Here is a 27,358-nt window from a genome sequence, read left to right as displayed (position 1 = left end):
ATTAGACATACAATGGATGAAATATCGAAGCACTAAATTTTGGGTAAACCCATGTATATCAGCATTGTTAAGCTCCTGTATTGGAAACTGAGCTGAAAAAGCAGAAAAACTTCTAAGGTAATTCATACCACATCAGCGAACTTCATGATGCTTTTCCTGTTTCATCAGCTAGTTACTGACAGGGCTTAGGTTTGAAACAAAATATCTTGAGACGATTCATGCTTCCTCATTTGTTTGTTCTAATTCACTAGATAAGACTGACTGTGGTTTGCTTCTTTTCTTAGCTTGAGAACGCCAGGCTGTCATCAGAGATGACTACTTCTACTGTCAATAGTGCCAGAGAAGAACTGATGGAAAGTCGTATGAGAATTGAGAGCCTCTCGTCTCAGCTTTCTAATCTACAGAAAGAGGTAACTAAGCTTCAGAGTTGTACTTGAAGGCTACCTCCACCACGGTAGTCGACCTGCTTGGTTCTTCCTGAAATCACTTTTCAGATAGGATAGTATTTTCTTGAATTTTGGTTTCACAGTGCTCCCCAGAGTTTTTTTCTGTTGCTCACTGCATAAGCATCCTCTGGGCAGAGACTGTTGTTCCTAACCTAATAGATTACCTGTGGAGCTAAGGGAATTGCTTTTGAGGGAACGACCTGCCCGCTTATTCTCTGGACTTACCCCAGGAGCCTGGTTTTCTGACCCAGCCAGCAGTCTGATCTCCACACAGTGCTCTTCCCAGCATACTCGTTTTCATCACATTTAGAAACTGTTATGAAGGAAAGCCTGTGGACTTTCTTTGTGGGTGGTAAATGCTTTGTGTTTCTAGACAAACTCCCTTGGTGCTTAGAATACTCAGTAGTTAGTATCTTAGGAAGCAGCATCAGTTTGCATCTTGGCTAAGAATTTAGTGACCCATTCATTCTTTGGCACACCTTCTTATGACTGTTGCTGGTGTGTTGATGGGTGCCTGTCAGTACGTGATGGTGCACTCTAGGGGCTGCATAAGCAGCTGTGGACACTGCCTGAAATCTGGGTTTTGGTTCAAGGGTGATGCCGATACGCATGCAAAGTACATGTACAGCCATATAAGTGTGCAGGATATGTTGATAATCTACCGCTCATCTTAAAGACTTAGGCAGTAACTTCAGTTTCTGTTTTCCTTAAGGGAGGGAGTTTTGTTGTTTTAAATTTTTCATATAAGAGTAAACTTTTTTATTCTTCATTAAATAAGCTTTCTTTTTTTTTAATATTTTGTTTTTAGTCGTATCCTTTTCTTATTACAAAACTGAAGACATTTATTGTAGGAATTTAGAAGACACCTTATTGTGTAAAACGAGGTGATGTAAAAAGAACTTGATTAAAACAGAAATTTTTACTTTGCTGTTATCACACGTACTTCATTACTTACAACATAAAGTTAAAGAGCTGGAAGGACAAGAGCCTTTGAGTTCACTCAGTCTGACCACAGACCTGGGTGAATTTAATGACCAGCCCAGAGACTGTAAGCTGACAAATGGGTTTCTTCCACTGTTCGCAGTTTTTCTTTTTATACCTTACTCTCTTCAAAGATTTTCTTTTAAGAATTAACTATCTTTTTTCCATTGCCCCATTTAATAGGTACCTTTCCAAAGATAGTCCTGTCTGTTTTTACTCTGAGTTGATATTTACTACTTTTCTCCATTTAATACATGGTATTCTGGTTATTCCCTCTCCCTCAGTTTTACATTTCCCTATCTTTTAGGAGGTTGGGGCAGGGGCTGATGCTTAATGCATTTATGCTAGGTGTGGATGTTTTACAGGTGAGGTGAATGGCACTTGCCTGTGGTTAAATAGCAGTAGGCTCTGAAATTTGGTAGCTCTGTCTTCTGACTCAGGTCCAGGGCTCTTTCCCTGTTTGCATGTTAGTTATGTTCCTATCATTGCAAGTTTTTTGGTTAACTCAGGTTCAGTTCAGTTTAGTTCAGTCATGTCTGACTCTTTGTGACCCCGTGGACTGCAGGACACCAGGCTTCCCTGTCCATCACCTACTCCCAGATCTTGCTCAAACTCATGTCCATTGAGTCAGTGATGCCATCCAACCATCTTATCCTCGGTGATGCCATCCAACCATCTTATCCTCTGTCACCCCCTTCCTTCTCCTCCTGCCTTCAATCTTCCCCAACATCAGGGTCTTTTCCAGTGAGTCATTTCTTTGCATCAGGTTAGCAGCTCTTAAACAGTGTTAGGCAGGGCCCTCAGTGTTTTGAAGAGCTCCTTCCTTAGGAAATAGGAGAGGAGTGCCTGCTTCAGCCAGATAGTTTTAAATTTCTCTGTGAGTGGGGTGGAGAGTGATCCTTTCTGGTATCAAATTTATGATAAATAATGTATCTTGAGGGATATCTTCTTTGGTTGATGAATTTTAGCCTTAGATCATTAAAAAGAAAAAGACATCTCTAAATTTTTGTTTTAGAGTATTTGTTGTGGAGTCATTGATTTCATCATGCTGCATGTTAGGCCATAGAATTTCCTCTTTGGTTATGTGACTCATGTTAATGAAGTAGTTCTTAGTTTTACTTACAATTGATATAGTCTTTAAAATGGTGACTTAGAAAATATTTTTATGTAATATAGCAGCAGTATTATGTTTTGTAATTAGGCATTTCATATATTGCTTACAGCTTTTCTTTCATTTCTATTTAGATTTTTGACTTTGGCCAAATTATTGAATTGGTCAGGGTCTGTTTGAGTTGCAGAAGAATTTAGTGGAACTTTGAAAGCACCTTTATTTTTTGTTTTTCTAACACCCATATTCTGGAAATTTCTGCCAGAGCTAGATTATAACAAACTGGTAAAATTATTTATTTTAAAACAAAGAGAACCCGACACCATTAGAATTGAGTAGTACAGATTTAGAGTTTTGAGGCAGAATCTTACAGATAGTCTAGTTGGACCTCTTCGTTTTCCTAACGGTACCAGTTTAGTGAGGTGTGTTACTTAGTGGCAGAATCAGGAAGAAGGATCTAGGTCTGTCTCTCCTGTTGTATTCTTTGTATTTCACTACGAAGCAGGTGTAGTGCAGCTATTTAAATTACATTTAAATATTTCTGTTTAAAAATACAAAATGATTCAGAGTAACTTTAAAGCTTATTTATACCTAGATTTTGATTTTTCCCTCTTACAGAACCCTGTAACATCTAAGGTGGACAAATAGAGTACATTTTGGCCTTTACAGATGGAGGCTGAACGTTTTCTCTGAATCTTGGGTGATTTATGTCTCTTCAGATTAGACATTGTTGCCCATCTGTCTTTCCCACCTGATACATAAAAATAAAGAGATTGATTGAAGAGGAGACATTTTACTTAGCTTATTTTTAGGCTGCGCTGCATGAGAAAGCTTTGTTCCCTGACCCAGGATCAAACCTGTGCCGCCTGCAGTGGAAGCACAGAGTCCTAATCACTGGGGTGCCAGGAAATTCCCAAAGAACATACATTTTACACTTAACTGTTTTTTATTTTGGAGGAAAGAAAATATAAGAACCCTGAGAAAGGGAAAAAATGGATTTCTCAATGTATAGCCTTTTTTTTTTTTTTTTTTTTTTGCAAATACAGTTCTCTGAGGCAGGATTTTGTTTAGCATCTCTCTTGAGATGAATGCTTGCTTCTGATATAGAATGTCTCTGGATTTTAATTAATTCATTGGTTATTTTTTAAATAACATTTTTATTTTGGCATAATAGTAAATTTGTAGGGAAGTTGGAAAGCTGGTGCACACAGCTCCCTTAGCTCCCTCCCCCAGTCTTCCTTCTTTGTTAGCATCTTAGATGGCTGTGGTTCATTTGTCAAAACTGAGACATTGCCATTGGTACATTATTGTCATCTAGACTCTAGACTATTTGGATTTTACCAGATTTTCTGTTACTGTTCTTTTTCTGTTTTAGGATACCACAGATCTCCCTAGTCTCCTCTGGTCAGTGACAGTTCTTTTTAGACTTTCTTTGTTTTTCATGACCTTGACAGTCTTAAGAAGAGCTGGCCAGGTATCCTGTAGGCTGTCCCCCCAATCTTAAGTTTATCTGATGCTTTTCTTATGATTAGCCTGGAGATACGGATTTTAAATGCCCTTCTTGTTACATCATATCAGGGATTACGTGACATACACACATCATTGATGGTGATAACCTTCATCATTGGCTAAGACGTTTGCCAGGTTTCCCAACTGTAAGTTACTATTTTTGTGTTTCCCTACTCTGTTTTTAGGAAGTAAGTCACCGAGTCCAGCCTGCTTTCAAGGATAAAGAGCAGGAATTATGCGTCACATTCTGAAGAGAGTATTTACCTTTGTTAAATGGAATGCTTTTGTCAAGATTCATCTCTTCTTCCCCTGTTTGTGTATTTATTTATTCATTCATTGGGTTCTGTCAGTATGGACTCAGGAAAATCTTTTTATAATTTGGATTATATGTGGATACTAGATTATTGGCTCAGATTGTTCCAGCTTTGGCTTTGAGGAGTTTTGTCAGATTGGTTACCATGTTCCCCGCTTTTTGGAGCACTTCTGTTTTTTATGGTTCTGTAATATGCTCCAGGCTCATCGTGTATTTTCCCTATCTCAGCACTGGTATCAGCTGTTTCTTTAGGGAGCTCTGGTTCTTTTTACTGGAGAGTGGTATCTAGAAAGCAAGTTCTGGGCCCTGGGTATGCTCATTGGTATTGGGGTGTCATTGTTGCTAGGCCTGCTGTGGGCAGAGCTAGGTAAATGCGTATATGCTAACCCATGTTTACATGCTTATCTGTAATTGTCTCTCTGTCCACTTGTATTTATATTAAGGTAACCACGCGTTTACACAGATGTCTGGGACTCTAACCCTGTACCACTGGGTTCACTTTAGGCTTCCTTCCTTGCTTACCTATAACTTCTTTCTCTGAGAGTAAGAAGCCTGGTTTTTACCATCCCGTTTGCTTATTTGTCCAGCTTCAGTATACATGTAAAGCAGTTTCAAATTATTTAACCTATATCCCTGTGTGAAATAAATTCACTAGCGAGAGTGTAATGTTTCTGCAAGGAATACAGATCCTTTTTATCTTTAGCCTTCCAGATTTCACTTTTGCACAGTATGTGCCCTTTCCCTCCTGCTTTGATGCATACTACTTGTGATTTAAGGGCCTAAGCTCTATATAAGTCTTTTGGAGTTGATTACCATGGTCGTTTTCTGAGGTTAGGGAGATGAATTCTGTTTTGGAGACGTGCAGATGAGTGATTACCTGGTGAACGACAAGGTTTCTAAGATGAACCTTCTTGTGTAGGAGGTGTAATTTTTCGTTTTTTTTTTAATACCAAATATGAGGTTTCCATGTTTACAATAATATTTACAGACTATACTATATCATATGGTATTTGCATGCTGATAGAGTGTGGGAAAGCACACCATTTCTGAAGTGGTAACTAGAATCTCTTAAGTTTCTGAATTAAGATACTCAGTTTCTTTTGTCAATGAGTTTTCTTTTAATTCTTTGTTTTTGTTACTTTATACTTTTGAGCTGAATGGTTTGTAGGGGAGCCAGACTGTTTTACTAAAACTACAGCTTAAAATTTTGTTTCATTTGGTCAAACAAAAATTATATGTATATTTATGACACATTAGATGAATGTCTTTTCCTAGCCTTTTTATAAGACAAAACTTTCCTAAGAGTTGTATTTTGTATTGGAGGAATTTTGTTTTTTAATTTCTTAAAATAAAAATGTTCTTGAATTCTGATGTTAAGAGATTGGATTTGTTCCAGGTCAGGAAATGTTTTAAAATAGCTGTGCTAGTGTTGTGCTAATGTTGGAATGTTCCTAGAAAGTAAATGTGTTCCCTTGAATCTTCAGTCTAGAGCATGTTTGGAGAGGATTCAGGAGTTGGAGGACTTGCTTGCTAAAGAAAGAGACAACTCTCGCCGCATGCTGTCTGACAAAGAGAGAGAGATGGCGGAAATACGTGATCAGATGCAGCAACAGTTGAACGATTATGAACAACTTCTCGACGTCAAGTTAGCCCTGGACATGGAAATTAGTGCTTATAGGAAACTCCTAGAAGGTGAAGAAGAGAGGTATGTAACTTGCTTGTCACTCTACCTCATAGTCTACTTTTTGCCCCCACCCTTTCTATTTGAAGAAAAGTAAATAGGATTTTTTAAAAAAAAAAACAAGTAGGACAACTCTAAATATTTTCTCTCTCTCTTTTTTTTTTAATATCTAGGTGTAGAGGTAGGTAGTAATAGATCTTACTTCTTCATCAACAACAGAAGATGTACAAGCAGTCTTAGTATTATTATTTTAAATGATGAACTGTGAAAGGATACCATTTCTCCTTTGGGATTTTAAATGTTTTGATAATTTAATATGCTGCAAAATGACTTCCAGGTGGCTCAGTGGTGAAGAATCCCACTGCCAGTGCAGGAGCTGCAGAAGACATGGGTTCAACCCCTTGGTTGGGAGGATCCCCTGGAGTAGGAAATGGCACCCCACTCCAGTATTCTTGCCTGGGAAATCCCATGGACAGAGGATCTTGGCGGGCTGCAGTCCATGGGGTTGCAGAGAGTCAGACATGACTGAGCACACACGCAGGGATGCTGCAAAATACCAGATTTGCTGAAAGAGACTGTGTACTTTTCAAATCTGCTTAGTGTATAAATCCTTTTAAACCTTTTCTGAGAAAAAGTTCCAAAGGGAAAGTATCTCACTTAGAACAAAAAGACATTTAATTTCAATATTGCATACATTGTGATTGTAATTTTGTAAACAGAAAATGCAGGTTTGAAAAAATTACGGAAAGTATACTAAGTGTAACAGTGGTTGTGGTGGGGTGATGGTAAATGAGTTGTTCCCCCCAACCTCTCACCACCCCCTCTCCCAGTTTTCCAAACTTTGTGCATTATGATTGTGGTCTTTTCTTAGCTAAAACATTCAGATAATAATTTTTAAAAAGAATGTTGATAGTGGACATTGTAGCACAAACAAGTTTCTTTTTGTTAAGATGTACGTTGGCTTTTGCAGATCGTCATTAATGTTGTGCTTTAGTAATGCATGTGCATTAAGATAGGAAGAGCATATGTGTTTCATAATTGGAACGTTTTATTTCTCGCATGTAGATTGAAGCTCTCTCCAAGCCCTTCTTCCCGTGTAACAGTGTCACGCGCGTCCTCGAGTCGCAGCGTGCGTACCACCAGAGGAAAGCGGAAGAGAGTGGACGTGGAAGAATCTGAGGCCAGCAGCAGTGTCAGCATCTCCCATTCTGCCTCAGCCACTGGGAATGTCTGCATTGAAGAGATAGATGTTGATGGAAAATTTATCCGCTTGAAGAACACTTCGGAACAGGTGAAAACACAGACCCCCTTTTTGTCCAGAGAAGCTTTGCTAATTGGGGGTATGACTTGCAATTGTAATAACTCCTCAGCCTTTATTTGGATTCAGTCATCTTCATGAAATAAGAGTTTCCCTCTCCTTTTTAACCCAAATTCATGAAGTGTAGCATAAACTTGAATAGGAAAAGGAAGAGGGATGGTGCACTTAGTGGTTTAAAACTTTTATTCATTAGCTCCTCTTTAGAGAGCCAGGGGTTTTTTTCTTACCCGGTCATTTTGCCACCGTGCCTTCCTAAGGATGAATTACTAATATTCCCTGTCCTAGCCAGAACTGTGAAGAAGATAGATTGCGTTGGTATTCTTTCACAGCTGTTAGCTTTATGAAAGGAAGGAAATATGAGCCCAGGCTCTGACACATGTTAGGAGTGTTTTTCTCTGTAAATAAATGAATGAACACTGTTGATTTAATATGCACTAGGAATAGTATGAAGCCCAATCTTGAAATTATTTAAAAGTAAACATAAAATATTCATAGCAGGGAATCCTGAACTTTTGAGCTGGGGTTGTGAAGGGTTGTCAGATGATACCAGAGGCAGGTACAGTGGAATGGATTGCACTTTCAGAAGCACATTCAGGATTTGTAAAATGTCTGTAAAATCACTTCTTTTCTCCTCAAAGCTATTAAAACTGTCTTGCATGTGGATGAATAAATACTTTGGATGGGCAAAGGAGCTTTAGTGGTTCTGATACAGAGCAGCACAGGCTCTAGGCCCTGTCAGTCACGACTTTAGAAACTGAAGGACAGGGGAGCCTCTGCTGCTCCGTTGTAGTAGTTTGGCTGTGTTACAAGAGTCATCGCCGCCCTTTTTGGAGCTGTTCTGGAGCTGGCTCTCAGCCTCGTTTATTCCTGTCTTTGAGTAAGAGATGGATATAAATAAATTAGTGCAGCTAATTGCTTTAATACCCTGAACTGCTCCTTAGGAGTCAGGCAGCTCGGGGCAGCCTACGGGCTAACATTGAAAGCCAGTGCTTGGGACTGGCTCATTATGTTATTAACCCTTTTTGAGCCTCTTATGCTTTAAAATAAGTGTTAAATATGGGCACAAGTGGTACAGATGTGGAAGAAAAAGGGTGTGTTTTCTTCCTTCTCTTTCTAGGCTTTATGTGTCTATATTTTAAAAGCTTATGGCAGGGACTTCCCTGGTGGTCTAGTGGCTAAGACTCTGGGTTCCCAATGCAGGGGACCCAGGTTCAATCCCCCATCAAGGAACTAGATCCCATATGCTACATCTAATAGCTCACCTGCCACAACTAAAGATCCTGCATGCAACTAACATCCAGCACAGCCAAATAAATAAGTGATTTTTAAAAATAATAAATAAAAGCTTATGGCGGTCAAAAATTCGATGTGTGAAATGGTAGTTATTCAGCGAGATGATGTTGTAAATGTAAATTAAGCACCTAATCTAGCATTGAATATGAGCATTTAGTTTGGTTTACATCTCTTTTCTTCCAGTTTTGCCCTCTTTAAGTCACACACCTTAATAATTAAGATTGCAGCATTGTCAAAGTTTCTGTTTTACTGAAAGACAAAACCATGTTTTCTTTTTATAGTAGGGAAAATAGGAACCATGGGAAGACAGTCATAAAGTTGTCTTAGTTTAACTGCCTATGGATTGATTTATTTGATTATTCCCTAACTTTTTGTATATTTGAAGTGACCTTGATTTTTTTTTTTTCAATAGGACCAACCAATGGGAGGCTGGGAGATGATCAGAAAAATTGGAGACACATCAGTGAGTTACAAATATACCTCAAGATATGTGCTGAAGGCAGGCCAGACTGTTACAGTAAGTTAATTTAGTCATCATTTAATTTCATTATCTTAACCAATAATTAAAGTAATTCAAACCATTTTGGCTTAAAGAAACATTTTAGATATGGGCATTAAAACGTTCTTGATATTATTCGGGAATTACAAGTGCTACCAAAGATTTAAAAAATTCTGTGTTTTTGAGATGGTAATTGACTGTTAAAAGTGAAAGAATTGGCCTCTGAAATAGTTTTATCTACTCCAGTAGATATTAACAGCCGATTTCCCCCACCCCTCCCTGCTTGTCTCCCCACGAAAGAAAAACAAAACAAAAAAAAACAGTTGCCTCTTGAGTGTTCCCTGGTAGCCCAGTGTAATGCAGGAGATACTACTTGGCATAAAGAACTGTTAGGAGGTGATCTATTAATGCTGAGGTATGCCTTAAAACAGCAGTCTTTAGCCTTAGGTGGGGATCAGTATCATCTGGATAGTGTTTTGGTGTCTAGACTGGTGGTGTCTACCTCACTCTTAGTTACCATCTCTGAGGTTGGGGTAGGGACTTGTTTTAACAAAAGTTACTAGGGCTCCAAGATCAGTGCGGATGGTGACTGCAGCCATGAAATTAAAAGATGCTTGCTCCTTGAAAGAAGAGCTATGTCAAACCTAGACAGTGTACTAAAAAGCAGAGACTTCACTTTGCCCACAAAGGTCTGTTTAGTCAAAGCTATGGTTTTTCCATTGTCATGTATGGATGTGAGAGTTGGATCATAAAGGAGGCTGAACGCTGAGGAATTGATGCTATCAAACTGTGGTGTTGGAGAAGATTCTTGAGAGTCACTTGGAGACTCCAAGGAGATCAAACCAGTCAATCCCAAAGGAAATCAACCCTGAATATTCATTGGAAGGTCTGGTGCTGAAGCTGAAGCTCCAGTACTTTGGCACTTCAGCGCCAAAGAGTGGACTCATTGGAAAAGACTCTGATGTTGGGAAAGATTGAGGGCAAGAGGAGAAGGGGACAACAGAGGATGAGATGGTTGGATGACATCACTGACTCAGTGGATATGAGTTTGAGCAAACTCCAGGAGATAGTGAAGGACAGGAAGCTTGGCATGCTGCAGTTCACAGGGTCACAAAGAGTTGGACACCACTTAGCGACTGAACACAGCTAGGTGATAGGTAATGTTGTCAAGTATCATTCTCTAGACATAATATTTTAGCAAGATCAGTGTGGTCTTTCAGATATCTAAGCTGTCAAGATTTAGAGGGCGACGGGCTTCGTGCCCTTCTGACTCTGCTTTGAATTCTAAATGGTGCTTTGTGGTTGTGTTCTGCAGTTGCACATATGTAATCATTACTAAGTATTACCGACTCACTTTTTAGAGAAATATTTTCCCTTGAGCAAACACACAATTCCTTTGTTTTTACTCAGTAAGGAGGCTTAGCAAACAAAATATGTTAAGTTTGATACAGATTTTAAAGAAGTCACTGTTTTCATCTGTAAAGAATGTTGAAGTGGCTGTCCTTTTATCAGTTCTTTTTAAAAAATATTAAATGTTTGATATTTTATGATTGATGCAAACCTTACTTAGTGTTGAATATCAAAGCCTCAAATAGGTTAGAACTTCTCTTTAAAAAAATGTATCCATAGAACTTGCCACCACATTATGAAAATATCAGATGCTAATTTTGTAATAATTGGTGAAAATGGGAACATACTCTCACCACACTGTCTTTTCTTCTCTTCTGTGATTATTATAGTGAGACAAAATTGCTCAGTCCTATTGTGTGTCATGTGGAAGCTGCATAATGTGTTGGAAAGAATCTGACATTTTAATTCAGAATTTTCAGATTTGAGTATGCTGTTTATCTCTTTAAAGTAGTATAAAACTGTTAGGCCAGTCATCTGCTTTTTCCACTGAATGTAGTTCCTCAGTGACTAAATAGATATATATATATATTCTGTGGATCTAGGGGATAAATCAGTTTTCACATAAAAAAGTAATACTTTTTTTTTTCATTTGTTAACTGGAATTAAATGTGTTAAGAAGCTCTGTGGAACATGGTAGTGATAAGTAATCTTCCTGTAAAATTGTACAAGACAAGGCAATAGCAAAGATCAGTTTAAAACTCTAGACCCGAAGTAAGGGAACTACATATGTAATTTGAAATTTCCATGTAGCCACATTTAAAACAAGTGAAAAAGAAAGGTGAAATTAATTTTAGAACTATCTTTTATTTAACTCAGTGTATCTAAAATATTATGATTTCACCAATTCATTATTATATCATGATCAATAGAAAAAATTACTAGATATTTTACTTTTTTTTTTTAACTAAATCTTTATACTTACTAGCCATGTTTCAAGTGCTCACAAGCTTCATATGACTACCATGTTGAACAGTACAGCTCTAGGACATATTAGTTTTAGGTTAAATTACCCAGTAAGGTTACTGATGTGTTATTATTAACACTAAATCAAGTGTATGATTCCATATGGAATAGTGAAAAGTATAGCTTGAGGTTAGATTAATATTCCGCAAAACCCAAAGGTCAGCCTGGATCCAGTTCTTTTTTTTCAGTTTTATCCTAGTATATTTGCTCTCTGCCCTTTTCCATTTATAAAGCTGTTGGAAGATTTGGAAGCTTCAAAGAAGCTTAAGAGGAAAGGGGTTTCTCCTAATTAGTAATTGATAAAGTTTTCTCCCCATTTAAAAAGATACCAGCTTATATCATCTCCAGTCTTCATTTTGCCATTGTATGGCCCTTTATGCTCCTAAACAATGTATGGAGTACAAAACTTTGCTATCTGTCTTCATATGGTCTTTTGGAAAGATCAGGACTGGTCATAGTGTCCCTACAGGAGAGGACATAGAGGTTTGTAGAGGTGTAGTGTTATGCTCACTGGTAAAGAATCTGCCTGCAGTGCAGGAGACATAGGAGACCTGGGTTTGATCCCTGGGTCGAAAGATCCCTTGGAGAAGGCAATGGCTACCTACTCCAGTATTCTTGCCTGGAGAATTCCATGGACAGAGGAGCCTGGCAGGCTACAATCCATGGGGTCGCAAAGAGTCAGACATGATTGAGGGACTATCACATCACATATCACACACATATGTCCATAATTCAAACCCAGGTTTTCTAACTTTCAGGTTTTCTCTATTCTACCAGTACTCTTCTGCCAGTAAATACATTAAAATATTGCGGAATTTCCTTGTTTAGGAAAAGGGAAATATTTCTTTTGTTTGTTTTGTCTGTTTCAATAGCAGTCATGTTTTCCATTGAATAATGAGTGATTTTCTGTTTCCTGACTTCTTTTTGGAATTCAGTCTCAGACATTCTGGGATATTATGACGCTGTCCCTAGTTGGGTATATACCACTTTCCATTACAGTATTCTAGATAGGCTGTCTGCTGCAGAGATTTCTAGAGAAGTTAGTCATCTCCTCAGTTCCTGCTGTAGGCAGCTAGGGGATCCCACTGGAGCAGGGCAGAAGGCTCTACATGGAAGGATGGCTCATAAGACCCGTAGAATAATAGAGTGCTGGCAGTGAGAGCTTAAATTCATTGAGTCAGCCATCTCCTCTTTATCAGTTCAGTTGCTCAGTCATGTGTGATTCTTTGTGACCCCATGAACCGCAGCAGACCAGGCCTCCCTGTCCATCACCAACTCCCAGAGTCTACCCAAACCCATGTCCATTGAGTTGGTGATGCCATCCAACCATCTCATCATCCGTCGTCCCCTTCTCCTCCTGCCCTCAATCTTTCCCAGCATCAGGGTCTTTTCAAATGAGTCAGCTCTTCGCATCAGGTGGCCAAAGTATTGGGGTTTCAGCTTTAGCTCCTCTTTGTGGGTCATCATTTTCCTTCACAGTAGTCCCATGTATTAACAGTACCATTTCTGTCCCATTGGAGGGTAAAAGTAAGGTAGCTTGATCAAGGTGAGCTGACATGTTAGGAGAGCTAGGATATGAATCTAGTCCTTGTAGCAGCATTTTTACTTATTAGATGGGGAAGCTGAGGTCTGGATGATCTCTGTGGCTCTTGGAAACATAGCTGGTTAATATAGCAAGGCTGAAGCTAGGTCATAGTCCTGGAAATTCTAGAATCACTCCTCTTACAAGATGTTAAAAAGTCTCATCGTTATGTTATCGGCACGTGGGCGAGCAGGGCTGTGTGTCGACTGACTTGATTTCCTTTCTCTTTCCCAGATCTGGGCTGCGAATGCCGGTGTCACAGCCAGCCCTCCCACCGACCTCATCTGGAAGAACCAGAACTCTTGGGGCACTGGCGAAGATGTGAAGGTCATATTGAAAAACTCTCAGGGAGAAGTACGTATCGGTTTCACCAGTGTCATTTTTTTTTTTTAAATTGAAGTATAGTTGATTTATAGTGTTGTGTTAATTATTGCTGTACAACAAAGTCATTCAGTTATACACATATGTATATTTGTAAAAAATATTCTTTTCTGTTATAGTTTATCATAGGATATTGAATGTATTGTTTCTCTGTGCTATTATAAAGTAGGGCCTTATTTATCCATTCAATATGTAAAAGCGTACTTCTGCTAACCCCAACCTCCCATTCCATCCCTCCCCCAAACCCCTCCCCCTTGGCAACCAAAAGTCTGTTATCTGTGTCCCCACCACGGTGTCAGTTTCATTTGAGAGTTCATCGTGCAAGTGTGATTTCTTTTCAAGGATGAAATCAAATGTGAAGTAACTGATTGCTTAAATCAGACCAAGGCTGCTGAGTCAGTCAAAGTAAAGCTAACTGCAGGTTTTAGATTTTAGGAATGAAATATGAGTTTGTCGTAGTTTTGATTGTTAACACAGATTCCAGAATTCAGTCTGTTTTCAGTTTCTGTCTCCACTGCCCAGTGACCTTGTGACTTTAGGTGAGTTCCTTCAGCTCTCTTAGTTTTATCATTTTAAAGTGAAGATGGTAATAACAAAGTGATTACAATAAATGAGATGATAATATAATAAGAGTAATATAAATGAAACAGTCCTTGGGAAGTGCTCAGAATAGTATCTGGCCTCTGGTAAATGCTTATATTATTAACCTTGTTACTAGCTTTCCGCATGCTTGTGAAACTGAGTTTAAAGATTGAGGAGTGTACCTTTGCTTGATGTGTATGTTTAACATATCAGTCATAGAATTCTTGTCAAAGAACCTAAGCTACCCCTATTGTCACATAAAGACGCCTCCAAGTTCCCCCAGCCACACACACATACTAAGAGATCACAGTGTCTGCAAAGGCAGGCATGGTGACAGGTCAGGAGTTCTTCCTGCTCCCATTGTGCCAGGTGACAGACCTTGCCTTGCTTGTCAGGTTGTCTTGTCTCACTAGAGTAATAAGCACACAGGGACAAGGAGCTGTTCTGAGTTTTCCTGGCACATATTCAGTAAGAATTTACTAGATAAAATTTTAGAAAAATCAAGCATAGACCTTCACTTAAGTACAGAGAAATAAAGTTATTAACTGCATTCACGATGGGTTCTGAGGTGTTTGCATATGAGGCGCCTTATTCCCAGCCATCTTCCCACCCATCCTTCACTGTAAGAATCTGCTGGTGTTTAGACCTCTCTTCATATGGAACTGAACTCACTGTCTGCTGAAAGAAGAATGCCCTTGATCTCAGACTGAGGTTGAAAATGAAAGGGCATCTGATTTTTTTTCACTGTAGACCTCAGTACAGTTCACCTCCAAATACCTCCTAGGTTCTCAGGGTTGCTGCTACTGCTGCTAAGTCGCTTCAGTCGTGTCCGACTCTATGCGACCCCACAGACGGCAGCCCACCAGGCTCCCCCATCCCTAGGATTCTCCAGGCAAGAACACTGGAGTGGGTTGCCATTTCCTTCTCCAATGCATGAAAGTGAAAAGTGAAGTCGCTCGGTTGTGTCTGACTCTTCGCGATCCCATGGACTGCAGCCTACCAGGCTCCTCCATCCATGGGATTTTCCAGGCAAGAGTACTGAAGTGGGGTGCCATTGCCTTCTCTGTCTCAGGGTTGGAGGGTGTTTAAAAATGCCTTCAGTAATTGACAAACTTCAAGGAACCGAATCTTCCTCCTCTTCTCAGCATGGAGCCCTGCTTACTTCTTGCCGTTAGCACTTTGGAACTCTTCCCAGCTGTAGCTGGTGCTGCCCGAGTGCTGAAATTACTGCAGCTTCTAAATTGGTAGTTTCTCCAAGGTCTGAAACTGGAGGAGCGCATGTGTTTTTCAAAATGTTATGAGTGACGATTCACACAGATGGAAAAGTGCTGTTAATAAGGGGCCATGGTAGATAAAATAGGTTTTTATGAGCCATGGAATCTAGTCCCATCTTTTTTGTGTGTGAAAACATGTTCCAACTTAGAAACGATCTTATAGGAAGATAATTCGGGATGCAGGAGGTTTAAAAGCCCACAAAATAGGTTCAAGGACAAGTGAACAAAGTAGATTCCATGACATGGGATATGTCTAGAGGTAGTGTTACTGATGATGTATCAATATAGCTGACTGAAGCTTAGGTTTCCCTTCATAATCCAAACCACTGAATATTAGATTGTTGAGTTTGTTTGCCTGTTCTTTTAACAAACTTCTGTCTTCTGCTTGCTAGACTCTGTAAAGTGACTTCTGTCAGAAATGAGCAAAGTATTATGAATATGGTTCTTATTTCTGTGATTGTCAGACAAGTACTTTTGGCATTTATATATTTCATTCTGTAAGGCCATGTTCATTAGTAGGTTCCAGACTGTATTTATCATAATTCATAATTACCACCTGTAAAGACCATTTTTCTATAACACTGTAGGTAACTGACTTATTGAGTCAACTTAATTTTTCAATGCATGTTTTCTTGCTGAGGCATTGGAGGTATCAGGAAACCCAATTAAACTGGCTTTAAAGTAATGGGGATATGTGAGCTCACAATACAACAATCCAGGGAGAGTGGACTTGATCCACTGGCTCACCCAGCGTCCCCAGGGATCTTTCTGCAGTCTGTTTCCTGGGATCTTTCTGCGGTCTGTTTCCTGGGATCTTTCTGCAGTCTCTTTCCTGAGTGTCTCCCTCATGGATGCAAGACAGCTGCTGGCTGGAGGTGCCATCATTCCAGATTGACTTCTTGTGGGCAGGAGCATGGTCCCAGTCAGGTCCTCGCCTGGGCTTCGCTCTTGTTTTACCAGCCTGGGTCATATGCCCATCTCTTAGCTAGTTCCTGGAGTTGGGAGGACAGAATTTGAGCTTGAGCCGTCCTCCACCTCCACGGCTAGATCACACTCGGCTCCTTGTGACACACACGTCACATCTCCATGTGAGAGAGGGTGCCCAGGTAAAACTGTGCATTCTTAATGAGAAATGAGTGGGGTGGAATGCTGGGGGGTTAAAAGCAGTAAGTGTCACCACAGAAAACATGGATGATGATTATTTTTTTTTTAATGAGGAAAATAATAAAGCGGTCTCTCTGTACCTCTAAAATACAGGCGTCCCTGAAACTTTTGTACATGTAGATACTACTTGTGTGTCCTGAGACCCCATAGTTTAACAGCCAGCTCCTTCATCAATAAAAAGCACCTTGATTTGTGGTAATTGCTGGTTTCTGTGGTGTGAATACTCACACTGGTGATTCCAGGCTACCCACATGGCATGACTGAGTGCGGAGTTGGAGAGACAGCATGGGAGCTAGCCCTGCTGCACTGCTGGGTAGATGGTGTACCTGTATGTGCCCAGGCTTTATCTGGACAGCCCCATGACATGTTGATAGAGAAGCAAACCATCTGTGTATGCCTTTCAGATCACTGATACGGTTCGGTGTCCTTCTAAGAGAAATTTTTTTGGTAAAGACATTTATCTTTAGTACCTTTTTGGGCCTAAACCTCCCAACAAGTTTTGATTCTGAATTTTATTATTTTTTTATTGAAATCTGTAGACATTTAGCTCACTTATATTCCATACAGGCTTTCTGCATTAGATTAATTGGTTTTTAAATGTTGTCAAATGAAAAGTGCTTAACAGCAGGCTTAAATTAAAGGCAGTTATGCTGAAGTAATTCATAATTAATGAAGTTGGGCAAATTGCTATTTTCTAAGCTTCTCATTTGAGGCTCATAGTCTGGTGTTTTATCACAAGCTCTAAGAGCCAGTGTTTCCATATGGGATGTGTCCATTGTCATGAGCTGCTAGAAGCTGAAATGTGAGAATTCTGTAACACTTTTTTTTTTAAACCATCTTTTTTTTAAAAGCCTTCCTTCTTGGCTTCCAGCTGTGCGAGTCTTCATGCTGCGCGTGGGTTTTCTCTGGTTGCGGCTGCAGGGGCTTCTCTAGCTGTGGTGCATGGGCTTCTCATGGCAGTGGCTCCTTTTGTTGCAGAGCACGGGTTCTAGGGCACAGACTCAGGGGCTGTGGTGCACGGGCCTAGTTGCCCCAAGGCCTGTGGAGTCTTCCCAGACAAGGGATTGAACTTGTGTCCCCTGCACCGGCAGGCAGATTCTCAACTGATGGACAACCAGGAAGTCTGAGAATTCTGTAACCGATTTTGTTTGACTTGTCTTATTTTAAGATGACTTGAGGGAAGCTAGATACTCGGAAAACTTTTAGTCCTTTTTCTGTTTTGTGTGCCACCATACCTCAGTGTATATCTTAGTTCAAAGAGCTGTAACTGATCTAAGGATTCACATGCTTTTTTATTAGCACTCATTTGGTTTAAGCAATCTGACACAGACTGATCTCACAGAATAGAAGTTTCTGGCTAATTGAGACTCAAAATGGTCCATCTTCCTTGGCCATGCAGCAAAAATCTAAAGTCTAGACAAAACATTACTGTGCTACCTCAGCTTCATTTATAAACTATATCCATGGATATACTTTAAATTGAAGTCTCATGTTTCTGACACTGTTCTCTGATTTTCTTCCTTTGCCAGTTTAAACTAGTTGGTCCATGTTTTAAGTTTCAGATAAGCTTTTACTCACATGATTTTCGCATCTTCATCTGGACTTACCTTTCTTGAGTGACCTTAAGACACAATACAGAGTAAAATTAGAAGCTCTGTAGCACTCTAGGACACATTTACTTGCTGCTAGATCATCAGGTTAGCCTTGTGCTTAAACAAAAACGCTGCTGCATTTGTGCAAGTCAGCATTCTCTACAGCAAAGTCGTCTGTATTTGCTCCTACTTTCTGTTACACCAGTGAATGACAAATCAGTTTTTTTGTGCAGAGTTCATTGGGACTTCACTAGCATGTTATGAATAAATACTGTTCCTGTGTCTTGATTCCATTTCTTTTAAGAGGAACTAGTTGCTGAAGGGATGAAAGCGTGTCCTTTTCAGTCTCAGGAGGTCTTCTTGCTACCAGGATCCCTGAGAGCACAGCAGTTGGCCTCTGACTTTATTTTATTCAGCATTTATTTAGTACCCTCTCTTTTCTAGGAGCCACGATCTTTAAGCTGGATTCATGTTGAGTATTATAAAGAATTTAGTGTGCCAAATCATTTACAGAATTCTTAGTAACAGAATGGGATAAAAAGCAGTGGAAACTTCTCAGTGGGTATTTCAAATTGGATCCCAGTAGCTTCCCTGCAAGGAATATTGAAGATCTAAGAACTGCTACTAATTATGCAAAAATTCCTGTTTAGTAGTTGAAGTACTACTGATGAACCACTTTAAAAAAAGTCCCTGATGTAGGAATACAGTTTCTTAAATTTATGCAAAGAAAGGATGTCCTCCCACAGACTTTGTGGTTTTAAGTATAGTGTTTTAACTTAAAATCAAACTCTTGTTTAGGAGGTTGCTCAGAGAAGTACAGTCTTCAAAACAACCATACCCGAAGAGGAAGAGGAGGAGGAAGAAGCAGCCGAAGTGGCTGTTGAGGAGGAACTTTTCCACCAGCAGGTATTACTTCAATATAGTTCTTTTTAAATTTTATTAACATAGTTACATGAAGACCAAAAACCGATAGTAGGGCTCGATTTTTTTTTTTTTTTTTTCTTTTCCCCTATTACTTGATGAACCAAATCAGTGATCTACCAAGTGGGGTTTGTTTTTCCTGAGGGGATATTCAAGATACAGTACGTTTGAGTACTGGAAGAAAATGTTAGCCCTTCTTTTTAAAAAATTGTTTCTCATATTGAATTTCAGTGTTGTCTTTTGTTTTGTAATGTATATCATATGTTATAGCAGGACATGTGTGCCACATAAGTATATATGGATTGGAATGCATGCTCAGAATTATTTATTGAAGGGTTCTTTGAGTTTAGATGACTAAGTTAGAGTAGGTATCTACATATAAACTTTAAAAAAAGAGTAATATTCAATTTCGATGTGAAGCAAAATTCTTGCTGTCTTAAGTTTTTAATCATTTAATTGCAAGCTAGATTTTAGCTGATGCTTGGACTTTTGAGAGCCCTTGAAATAAAGGAACTCCAAATTTGATTTTAATTAATTAAATTGGAATTATTAATAAGTAATAAGCCTTCAGTTTATATTCTCAAGCTGTTCAAGTCTGATCATTAATCAAAATTCATACTCTTATCCTTATAAGACTTCACCATGTCTCTAGATTTCTAAATCTGTTCATTTGCCTTAATTAGCCCCAGTCCTGCTCCAAATAAACATCTTATGTATTCAGCCTCCAGAGTCAGAAGTTAGGAGCTTGCTCTCTAGAGTGAGAACCACTTGAGGTAGGCTACGGTAGGATGGATTTTTGGCCTGGGTACTTCCTTATACATTTTGGAGGAATATTTAGCACATTATTGCCCTGGGGGCCTGGAGGTTGTAGAAACTAAGGTGTATAGTATTAATACATCTCTGGTGAGTAATGTGTTAAGAACAGGTATTTTATACTCGGCTTTAACAAGAAACAGACACGAGATCCATTTCCTGCCCTTATGGGAAGCATTATAATGACTGGTAGTAGAATAATATAAGAGACTAGGGGTTCAGAGCTTGAGTTACAGCAGGTCAAATGCTGGAGAAGGCTCTTTAAGCCACCAGAACAATTGAGAAGATCTCTGGAAAATAGGTTCTGTCCAGTATTTTGAAGGATAGGCAGTTATTTGAGTATGAAAAGTCAGACAGTGGTGTTCTGGGCTTCCCTGGTGGCTCAGACAGTAAAGACTCTACCCCGAAATGTAGGAGACCTGGGTTCGATCCCTGGCTAGGGAAGCTCTTCTGGAGAAGGGAATGGCAGCCCATTCCAGTATTCTTGCCTGGAGAATTCCATGGATGGAGGAACCTGACGAGTTACAGTCAATGGGGTCAGAAAGAGTCAGACACAGCTGAGTGACTAACACACACACAGTGCTGTTCTATGGGGGTTTAGATTATCTGTTGTTGCTACATTAAGAAACCACCTTAAAACTCAGTGGGTTAAAACAGTGATTTCTTAATTCCTATGACTGGGCTTAACTGGGCATTTTTTTGATTCACACAATGGAGAGTGAAGTGAGTCATGCAGTTGCATTCAGCTGGAAGCTTGGCTGGGGCAGGAATGCTCTTCATGTCTCTTTCCAGGCAGTTTCTCATCATTTGGTGGTTTAACCTAGCCTTCTTTACAACATGGCAGCTGGTTTCCAAGAAAGTAAAAACAGAGAGCACTAGATTTCTTAAAAGCCCATATTCTCTCAGTCAGAGAAAGTCATAGGCCAGCTCCAGTTCCGGGGCAGGGGCGGGGGAGCGGTAAACCCTGGGTATCTCAAATGGGAGGAATGGCAGTGAATTTATGAGGATTTTTAATTCATCACAGGGGATATGTCATTAAGGCATAGTGACTAACTTGAGGGCAAGAAGGAAAAAGAAAGATGTGCAAGGTTTTTTAGCTTCTGTGATCAGAAGAAATAATGATATCGAGGTTCAAAAGAAGGAAGATGGAAGGACGGATCAGCTATTTTCACTTCACGTTAGAGAAAGAGTCCAGTGGCCTTTTGGGTTGATTTGAAGTCTTTTTGTTTGACCTTCAAGAAACCAGTTTCTGTTCAGTCAAGTGGTGAGTCAGTCATGTTGTAAGATTTTAAGGAATTAGTGAGTGAGAAAGAAATGGGTAGATGGAGCCATTTTGACTTCTCATTTGAAGATCAACCCAGTGCAGATGCTTCAGGATCTGAAAGCTGAGGGTCCAGCCAGCCGTATTCTTTGTGTTCAGAAATCCTGTCTACTGATTTCTTGTTTACCAAATTACAAAAGGATGTTATTGAACAGTGGTTTTCAGCTTCAGCTGAATATTAGAACTACTTAGGGAATTTTAACATGACTTATAAATAGATACTATTCCCCAGGTAAGTGAGAAATTCTCATTTAATCTAGAGGCCTAGATCAGCTTTTTTTTTTTTTTAAAGCTCCTCAGGATTTGTACATGCAGCTAGAGTTGAGAATCAGTGTTTTGGAGTTTGTTTCAGTATCCTAGGGGGCAGTCCATAAGAGAAGGTTAGAAAGGGTGAGAAGTAATAAATAATAAAGATCCATTTGGAGGTAAGTGATAATGAATTTGTAGTATCTCTTCCTTATTTTAAAACACTGTGATCCATTGTCTTAGCGCTAAGAGTTTTCTTTCTGTTTCCTCACCAGGGAGCCCCAAGAGGTTCCAACAGAAGCTGTGCAATTATGTAAACTCAAGTCAACTGTCTTCCTCAGAATAAAGAAGTATGGTAATCCTTACCTACATGCAGTGCAGAGCCTTCTCAGAAGCACAGAATATTTTTATATTCCTTTATGTGAATTTTTAAGCTGCGAATCTGATGGCCTTAATTTCCTTTTTTGACACTGAAAGTTTTGTAAAAGAAATCATATCCATACACTTTGTTGCAAGATGTGAATTATTGACACTGAATTAACTGTACTGTTTGGAAAGGTTCCCTCAAATTTTTTGACATTTTTTTGTATGTGTGTTTTTTTTTTTTTTTTTTTTTTTTAAAGTTCTTAGGAGGGGGAGGGGGAGGGTAAATAAACCACTGTGTGTCTGGGTTTAATTTGAAGATTGCTCCATCTAGATTAGCAATCTGCTCTTGATTATCCTCTGCTATATATAACGGTGCTGTGAGGGAGGGGAAAGGCATTTTTCAATATATTGAACTTTTGTACTGAATTTTTTTGTAATAAACAATCAAGGCTACAAAAATTTTTTTTAACTAGAAAAGAGAAATTTTGTAAGAAGGCAATATAACCTAATCATCATGTAAGCACTCTGGATGAAGGATTCCACAAAACTTTGTTTTATGGTTACTTCTTCTCTTAGATTCTTAATTCGCAAGGGGAATGGGGGGAGGGGGAGGAGAGGGAAGGGAAGGGTTTCTCCTAAAACGCATTAGTTGTGTTTTTTAAGATAGTGTAACTTGCTTAAATTTCTTACGTGACATTAACAATAAAAGGCTGTTTTAATATTAATCTGCTGTCTGTTTTAACTTTAAAGACATTTTGAGGGGATAAAAATAATTTGGCCTCTTGTTTGAACTAGGTTTTTCTTTAAGGCTCTGATAATGGGAAGATAAACACACAGACTCTTTTGGGGTCTCCCCTGTTTTCAGTACCCTGCTGTCATTAATAATAGCACTTATAATAAAAGCAATAATAATAGCTAATTTTTTTGGAGCCCAGTTATCATTTATATTTTTTAGCTTATTAACAGTAAGACCTTTTAAAATCTCTTTAAGAAAGCCATGTGGGAACATAGGGACTATGGGAGAAATTGGGGAAGATATTCCTTTTAAAGGAAAAAGATGGAGATAATATTTCCAGAATCTAGTTTTACTGTCTTAAAATATGGAATAAATACTCAGCAGTGGCCACAGGACTGGAAAATGTCAGTTTTCATTCCAATCCCAAAGAAGGGCAATGCCAAAGAATGTTCAAAATATCACACAATTGCACTCATTTCACATGCTAGCAAGATAATACTCAAAATCCTCCAAGCTAGGCTTCAACAGTACATGAACCAAGAACTTCCAGATGTATAAGCTGGATTTAGAAAAAACAGGAATCAGAGATCAAATTGCCAACATCCATTGGATCATAGAAAAAGCTAGAGAAGTCTAGAAAAAGATCTGCTTCGTTGACTATGCTAAAGCCTTTGACTGTGTGGATCACAACAAACTGGAAAATTCTGAAAGAGATGGAAATACCAGACCACCTTACCTGCCTCCTGAGAAACCCGTATGCAAGTCAAGAAGCAACAGTTAGAACTGAATGTGGAACAACAGACTGGTTCAAAATTGAGAAAGGAGTACATCAAGGCCGTATATTGTCACCCTATTTATTAAACATATATGCAGAGTACATCATACAAAATGCCAGGCTGGAGGAATCACAAGCTGGAATCAAGATAGCTGGGAAAAATATCAATAACCTCAGATACACAGATGACACACCACCCTTGTTGCAGAAAGCAAACAGGAACTAAAGAACCTCTTGATGAAAGTCAAAGAGGAGAGTGAAAAGGGTGGCTTAAAATTCAACATTCAGAAAATGAAGATCATGGCATCCGGTCCCATCAGTTCATGACAAATAGATGGGGAAACAATGGAAACAGTGAAAAACGTTATTTTCTTGCGCTCCAAAATCACTGTGGATGGTGACTCGGCTGTGAAATTAAAAGATGCTTTCTCCTTAGAAGAAGAGCTATGACAAACCTAGACAGCATATTAAAAAGCAGAGACAGTACTTTGCTGACAAAGGTCCATCTAGGCAAAGCTATGATTTTTCCAGTAGTCATTTATGTATATGAGAGTTGGACCATAAAGAAGGCTGGGTGCCAAAGAATTGATGCTTTTGAACTGTGGTGTTGGGGATGACTCTTGAGAGTCCCTTGGACTGCACGGAGATCAAATCAGTCAATCCTTAAGGAAATCAACCCTGAATATTCGTTGGAAGGACTGATGCTGAACTGAAGCTCCAATACTTTGGCCACCTGATGTGAAGAGCTGACTCATTGGGAAAGACCCTGATGCTAAGAAAGATTTAAGGCAGGAGGAGAAGTGGTCGACAGAGAATGAGACGGTTGGATGGCATCACCAACTCAATGGATGTGAGTTGAGCAAGCTCCGGGAGATGGTGAAGGACATGGCAGCCTGGAGTGCTACAAAGACGTTGAAAAGAGTTGGGCATGCCTGAGTGACTGAACAACACTGATTAAAATACGGTATGAATGATAGAATATGCAGGGAGGTGTGTGCTGTGTGAGGTAGTTCTATATGGTGATAACTAGGGTGTCATTTGTTATGCATTTGGGGGATTTTTATCTTGTGATTGCTTTAGCTCAGTGAGTTCATCTCGTAGAAAGTAGAATATCCAAATTCTCCCTAGACTGAGCTGATGATAACAATTCAGAAGCTAATCCAGAGTCAGTGTTTGCCTTTCTCTTAAAATATTCCTGCAGTAAGCTGTGCAAAGATTAGCAGCTTACACTTGAAAATAACTCACGAAGTCTCAGAATTTCTGTGCTCTGCAGATTTACTGTGCACTCTGGTGCTGTCGCAGACACAAGATAAATGCTGGGTTAGAAATCCTGTCTGGTGAAGCAGATAAAATGGTAACTTTTCCGCACAGATTTGTCTTCAGAACGAGAATGGCAGTGCTGTGTGTGGCCCAACTTGGTTGTGAAAAGTGTTGCCACAAGATGGGGTTCTCGTCATCAGGATCCAATCTAGGTACTTTACTGCTGGATAAATTAGGTTATAGAAATCACTTTAATAGTTAGGCATTAAGAAGGGCAGTTTTAATACAGAGGAGTATTATATATGCTCGTGAAATTTAGACTGAAAATCCAGGACTCAGTTCATACATAGTTGGGTGCCACTGAATGTGTGGCAGGAGACTTTGGAGTCTATTTAAGCTGACAGACTTTATACCAAAGAGGAGTTTCCTGAATGTGAGCTGCACCTACGGCTGTTCGCATAGTGCGTCATGGGGACAGAGACTCAGAGGCTGCCTCTCTGTGCAGTAGATGCGACTTGGCATCAGTGGAGGTTAGGGCTGCATTATTGAACTGTTTCATAACGAGTGTGGAATTTCCCCCTTTTATCTTGTCTTCAGTGGTCTGGTTTCACTACTATTTTTAGATACAGATTTATTTTCCTCTCACCTCAGGGTTTTTGACCAAGAAAATTCTGGATGTTCATATTTTGTTGAGTATTAGTTCATCCCCTTTTGCTGTTCTTCCCTTTTGGGATTTCTTTCAGGCTTACACTGAACCTATCCTTTTCCAGGTTTTAGGTTTCTTTGTGCTGTAGTCTCAGTAACTTAGTTATTTGCCTCACTAATTATGTCCACAGCCTTGTCTAATCTGTTTATCCCACTTGTAGTTTCTAGTTTGCTTAACTGTACTTTTCATTTCTGAAATTGTGTTTGATATTTTTTGATATTTGCCTGTTCCTTATTCAAGTTTTAAAAAAACTATAGTTTTCTTCCTTTGAAAAGGTCATTTTAATCATACTTATTTTATAGTCTCTATATTCTTGAGTTCTTGGCAGTGCTCATGTTTTTTTTCCTCAGCTATCGAAAAATGAATGGTGATTTGTTTCCTCGTGGGGTTTTTAGGATTACGAACTTGTCTTCAGCAAGGGCTCTTTATTTTGCAAGTGGGTACCTGTCCCAGCGTTTTGCTACAGAATAATTTGGTTGGAAGTTTCCTGTGTGTCTCCTTGGTGATGAGAAGGTATAGTGGTTTGGACCTTCATTGCTGCTTTCTCCCCTTGTGGTAGTGAAGATCCACCAGGCCACTGCTGCGGGGTGTTCTCTGGTTCTCACAGATGACTTCCACATGCGGTTCCCCAGCCTCAGCAGGAGGTGGTTCTTGCTCTGGGCTGGTGGGTGTTGTTCTGGTCACCTGTGTTGAGGGCTGCACGGCAGGGTTATGTGCTTTGTGCAGCAGGCCCTCTTCCTTAAATGGACTTAAAGACATGTTTCCTGTCTTGAGTCTCTAGTCCCTGAGGCTTCTTCAGATCGAGTTCTTTGTTCCCTTATACTTGGACATTTCTTGTTTTTTTAGGCTTGGCCCTGTATTAAAACAAAAATTAGTTCTATATTATCAGTTTTATAGTGGAAAGAAGGGATCATCTTGATCCGTTCATTCCACCATCAAGTGAGTCAGTGAAGTTGCTCAGTTGTGTCCGACTCTGCGACCCCATAGACGGCAGCCCACCAGGCTCCCCCGTCCCTGGGATTCTCCAGGCAAGAACACTGGAGTAGGCTGCCATTTCCTTCTCCAATGCATGAAAGTGAAAAGTGAAAGTGAAGTCACTCAGTCGTATCCGACTCTTAGCGACCCCATGGACTGCCGCCCACCAGACTCCTCCATCCATGGGATTTTCCAGGCAAGAGGACTGGAGTGGGTTCCCATTTCCTTCTCCATACAAATAAATGTACTTTATTTGTATGTGTGTATATTTTAAAGAGATACAGTTATGCTAAATCATGCTCCTTTGAGTTTTAGTTTCTTACCCATCATCCCTTTTACCGAATCGTAAATTGCTGAGAAATTTATTTGAATGCCTCTTCTTTTCCTGGCCAAATCACATGTTTAAAACAAAGTGAGAAATTGAAAAGATTCTTTAATCTTTGCTTCTGGGTCATTGGCTTCTCAACAAAGCACAGATCTTCTTAGTTCCATTGCATGAAGTAGTAGCATGGATACGATTTTATGGGGTACCACCAGAGGAGAATGATGAAGATCAAACTTTCAAACCCCTGAAGCAGAGTTCTGGAATTTCCATGATACCTGGCAAAATCCAGAATTCTGAAATTTAGACCGACTCCATTTCTCCCTACCAAAAAAAGGCACCAACAGACGTAGTGTTCAGCATTCGATGTTTTTGCCATTTGTCTTCCTTACTAAAAGGGCGTTCAGAACCAGGTTGATGGGAATGAGGAAAATAGGCAAAATACATGTAAAGCTCACAGAGGTCATATTTGAAGTTGGAGGGAGGGAGCTCCCTCCAGTGTCAAGAGGGAGCTTGACTTCAGTGTGTTGAATGGGGAGAATAGTAAACTGGTGGAGCAGGACTGGGAACCAGTGCTGCTTGGCTGTTTTGAAGGGTCAGAGTGTGGGCAGAGGACAGTCACTGAGACCCCCTGGGAGCCAGTTTACCCTGGAGACATGCATCGACAGCAGGGAGTCACCTCACTCCCTACCTCCTACCCTCACTTCCACCATACGAATTTTTCCTTCTCTTTAACAGCGCAGTAAATCCTGTCTTCTGCTGATATTTCTCAAGAGGCAAAATGCACCTCTCAGTTTAAGGAGACAGCCTGTTCAGCAGCT

General features: G+C 39.7%; 1 protein-coding gene across 1 annotated transcript in view; it reads left to right on the top strand.

Annotated features, from left to right (window-relative positions):
- Positions 1 to 22,364, top strand: part of LMNB1 (lamin B1) — a 53,012-nt gene extending 30,648 nt beyond the window's left edge. The window contains exons 5-11 of the mRNA XM_055548748.1: positions 285 to 410; positions 5,842 to 6,062; positions 7,104 to 7,329; positions 9,062 to 9,166; positions 13,338 to 13,457; positions 18,895 to 19,002; positions 21,673 to 22,364. Coding sequence (XP_055404723.1) covers positions 285 to 410; positions 5,842 to 6,062; positions 7,104 to 7,329; positions 9,062 to 9,166; positions 13,338 to 13,457; positions 18,895 to 19,002; positions 21,673 to 21,714 — 948 coding nt within the window. The 3' untranslated portion in view covers positions 21,715 to 22,364. The remainder of the gene's footprint in view (positions 1 to 284; positions 411 to 5,841; positions 6,063 to 7,103; positions 7,330 to 9,061; positions 9,167 to 13,337; positions 13,458 to 18,894; positions 19,003 to 21,672) is intronic.
- Positions 22,365 to 27,358: the final 4,994 nt, after the last annotated feature.

Source organism: Bubalus kerabau, chromosome 1 (assembly GCF_029407905.1).
Source record: "Bubalus kerabau isolate K-KA32 ecotype Philippines breed swamp buffalo chromosome 1, PCC_UOA_SB_1v2, whole genome shotgun sequence".
NCBI classification, from domain to species: Eukaryota; Metazoa; Chordata; class Mammalia; order Artiodactyla; family Bovidae; genus Bubalus; species Bubalus kerabau.
Note: the sequence above shows the minus strand (reverse complement) of the source record. Positions and strands in the feature narration are given on the sequence as shown.